The following is a 3,715-nucleotide window of genomic DNA, read 5'->3' on the forward strand; positions in this document are numbered from 1 at the left end:
TTCCCCCGATCAGCTGCCCCGACCGATGGGGCTGGCAGCGATGGGACGCTGGAGTTCGACCCGGCACCCCCCGTTGCGCCAGCAGACGCCTCCGGGTGATGTTCGGCTTCCCGAACGTCGTCCGGCTCCACCCGCACCGGCGAAGCCGCCGACACTCCTTCGGCCGCTTCCTCGGTCGGCCTCTCTCCGACTTGGACAGTCGGAGCCGCGAGGGCTATAATCGGCTCCGACTCTTCGGTCGCCGACGCTTCGACGGTCGGCGGGGCTGGGGTTGGTCTCTTGGAAGGGCGCGAAGGGCCGGCCCCCGACGCTGGCCTCTTCCTCGCGGCGGCAAACTGCCGAATCTCGGCATCAGTCGGCCTCATCCTCGGTGGTGTCCCTGCAAACCGACAGAGAGTTAATGGCTGGGCCAAAAGCCGACCAAAAGACGGACAAAAAAAGAAGCCGGAGGATCGGGCGATACCTATTCGGGGGACCAGACTCAAGCCGGCGTCATAGAGAGCTTGTTCGGTAACAAGCTCCCTCTGCTTCGGTACCGACATGTCCTTCAGTCGGTGGAAGTCCTCCCGGTCGTCCACATCCACCCGACTGTTGTCGTTGGCCTCTGTTCGGGGTATACCCCAACGAGAAAGAAAGCCCCAGGAAGAAGAGGAGGAAACAAAGAAAAACTGGTTCTTCCATCCATGAATGGACGATAGAAGACCAGTTATGAAAGCAAGACCCTTCCGGGGGTTGAAGAGCCACCACCCTCGGGCTTTAGGGTGGGGTCGGAGCACAAAAAAGGCTCGGAAGAGTGAAACACGGGGGTTGGTTGGCAAGAGCTGACACAACAGCGCGAAAGAAATGATTAACCGAACAGAGTTCGGCGCCAGTTGCGCCGGACAGAGTCCGTAGTAGTCAAGCAGATTCCGGACGAACTCCGGAATCGAAAGTCGAAGACCCGCGCGAAGGTCTTCGACGTACAGCGCCAGATCGCCGGGCGGAGGGTTGTTGACCCGACCGCCGGCCCCTGGAGCGGAGAGCCGAAACTGCTCCGGGATGCGATAGTGCTCCCGAAGCTGATCGACGTTCGGCCCCGAAAGCGAGGAGACCTCATCTTCCGGAGCCGATCGGGAGTCGTCGGTCGGGTTCCCCGACCGACCTCCCTGGGTCGGTTTCCTTGTCATCACACAGGAACCGAAAGGGAAGAAAGAGAAGAAAGGAAGAAGAAGGAGAAGGAGGGTCACGAACCAGGCGAACCCTCCGGAGGCGAAGAAAAGCTCTGCCCGCGACGACCGAAAAATCGCCCGGACAGAGTTTCCCCAGCAGAATGGCAAATGTGGCCCTGGGTCCGGGGGGTCCTATATATATAGGGCCGACTGACGGCCGAGATGCTTCCGCGCCGACCGAAGGCGTGCGGATGCGCGACGCGTGGCGCCCGTCGATTGGCGGGGGGTTCGGCGCGCCCCGCCCCGGAACGACCGCACCGCCCGTATTAAATGCCGGAGGAGACACCGGCCAACCACCTGGATACGCGGCGCGCGGGGGTTGGCTCCGTAGTCGGCCGCCCGCGCCGGTCCGCGTTCCCGATGGGATGCCTCACCCGCGATCGGCGCCGAATATCCGATCGTCTGACGCCGTATCGTCCGGCGCCCGATCTTATGATACCGACATGACGTCTGACGACGACAAGATGCGGCGTCTGACACCTGACACCGACGCGACTTCTGACATCGACCAGGCATCCGGATCACTTGGGATTCGTGAGGTGTCTGACCACGGATCAGCCGGCGGTACGGTCGGATCTGCGCATTCGACAAATCCACTCCCAGTCGTCCGGGCTTGCTACCCGAATGAAGGCATCGGCCAGCTCACCACCCGACTTAGGAGTGGAGGGGGGCAACTGTTGGGCGATATCCGCCGACCGACCGACCGACCGACCGACTGACGATGTCCCGACCGACCGACGGCCCGACCGATCGACGGCCCGACCGACTAACGGTCCAACGGACAACTCCGACTGACCGATACACCGACCGATCGTCGATCGCGATAGCCGGCTGACGGGCACCGTCAGCGGCTGACTGACCGTCTCCGACTGGCCGACCGACCGATTAACGAACGGAGCGCCCCGATTGAAAGCCGGGAGTGCCCGACTAACGGACGCTACCGACGGCTTTTCAACGGCCCGTCGCCGACTGGAGGTATGTCGGGCGTATCCATCCCGACCGACCAAACCCAGAGGCCGACTCACATGAAACTCGCCGACTGACGGAGGAACCCGACGCCACTCTGCTGGCCACCGACCAAGGGTCGGCTGTCTCCTCCAACCACCGTACAACCGCCAGACGTCGTCAGCTCTGACACGGACATGCGGCGCAGTTACCTAGGGGCATTATCCCGCCGGGAGCCGGGTCAACCCTGGTGATTGGACGGCCGCACGGCGACATGACGTTTTCACGGCAGCTCTGACAGCCCACAGTGAGTTGACAGGTCCTCTCTTGTCCGCGCCATTAATGACGGCGTCATACTGTGCTCCACTATATAAACCGGGGAAGGCAACAGTGCAAGGGATCGATCCGCTCCGTCTCTCCCGCAAACGCAGGCTCGCCCCTCTTTCTCTCTCCCTCTCTCAGAGCTCTCTATCTACATTTCACTGTTGCCCAGTCACCTCTTTGATTTGACCGTCGGAGGGTCCCCGTCGGAGCCGCCTCCGGTCAGTGCGGACTTTCTTTTGCAGGTGCACGCTTCCCGGCGATCGGACGACGAGGCGATTGGCCGCAACAGAAATGAATACAAAAAAAGCCTCAAAAACGGGAAAGCATGATAGCTGACTTTGTCATCTCCTCAAATGACTCCGGGGTTTCCATGTAAAGAAAAAAAAAAAAAAAGCAAAATGAGGCGATACCCGATTTGATCTACGGTGACATACTACGGTAACATTTTCCAAGCATACACAGAATTGGGCCAACATCCAGTCTATGAGCAGTGGACCCTCATTGGCATAAGCTCGGTGAATACCCGGTTCAACGCAAACAAACACTGCCACAATGAGCTTTTAAAATAGGAAAAAGCTACGGATCACCTGGTCACCGCGTACTAACGTGTAAAAGTCGATGATTAGGTAAACGCAAGTAGGGCCCAACTAGTCCCATCGACTCCACCATTTTTGGTATCCAGCCTCAATTGTCGCACCCTAGATGAACTGAATAGTCATCAATAGTGAATGATAAATAGCATTGCTATTCGAATAACAGTCATTTCTTAGTTGTTGTAATCTTAGAACTGCAGTTATGAATTTAAACTTGTCCTAAAGGTCATACTTGCCTGGATTTGATTCCTGGGTAGACTCGAGTAATTATTATGCTACCACAATTAGTCATCCAATGGCAAGGATAGATTAAGAAGGATATGCTTCACTACCTCAGATTTCTTTAGTCTATTTGTACACTTTTAAGATCAATGGCTCGGATTCACTCTGAGCCAGTAATCCCAAGTACCCTAATGAAAGACCCCTGGCTTTCTAAAATTTTCAAATCAAAGACTTTTTAACGGAGGTGGCTTTTGCAACGGAGAGATTATTTTATAGGGCGTGACTCAAAGTCAAGTCGTCACATCTAATTGTACGCACAGCTGACGCCCATCTTCACCATCGGTTCACTGCCCCGTGCGTCTCTCTCTTCTCATACAAAGACCCTAAATACGTGCTAGTATTTTGTAAAGAGATGGCTTTTTC

General features: G+C 56.8%; 1 protein-coding gene across 1 annotated transcript in view; it reads left to right on the top strand.

The window, feature by feature from the left end:
• The first annotated feature begins 1,651 nt into the window (after positions 1–1,651).
• The window catches only part of LOC109506370 (uncharacterized), a 4,769-nt gene continuing 2,705 nt past the window's right edge, over positions 1,652–3,715 (top strand). Inside the window, exon 1 of the mRNA XM_073245141.1 lies at positions 1,652–1,749. Coding sequence (XP_073101242.1) covers positions 1,652–1,749 — 98 coding nt within the window. The remainder of the gene's footprint in view (positions 1,750–3,715) is intronic.

Source organism: Elaeis guineensis, chromosome 10, assembly GCF_000442705.2.
Source record: "Elaeis guineensis isolate ETL-2024a chromosome 10, EG11, whole genome shotgun sequence".
NCBI lineage: Eukaryota > Viridiplantae > Streptophyta > Magnoliopsida > Arecales > Arecaceae > Elaeis > Elaeis guineensis.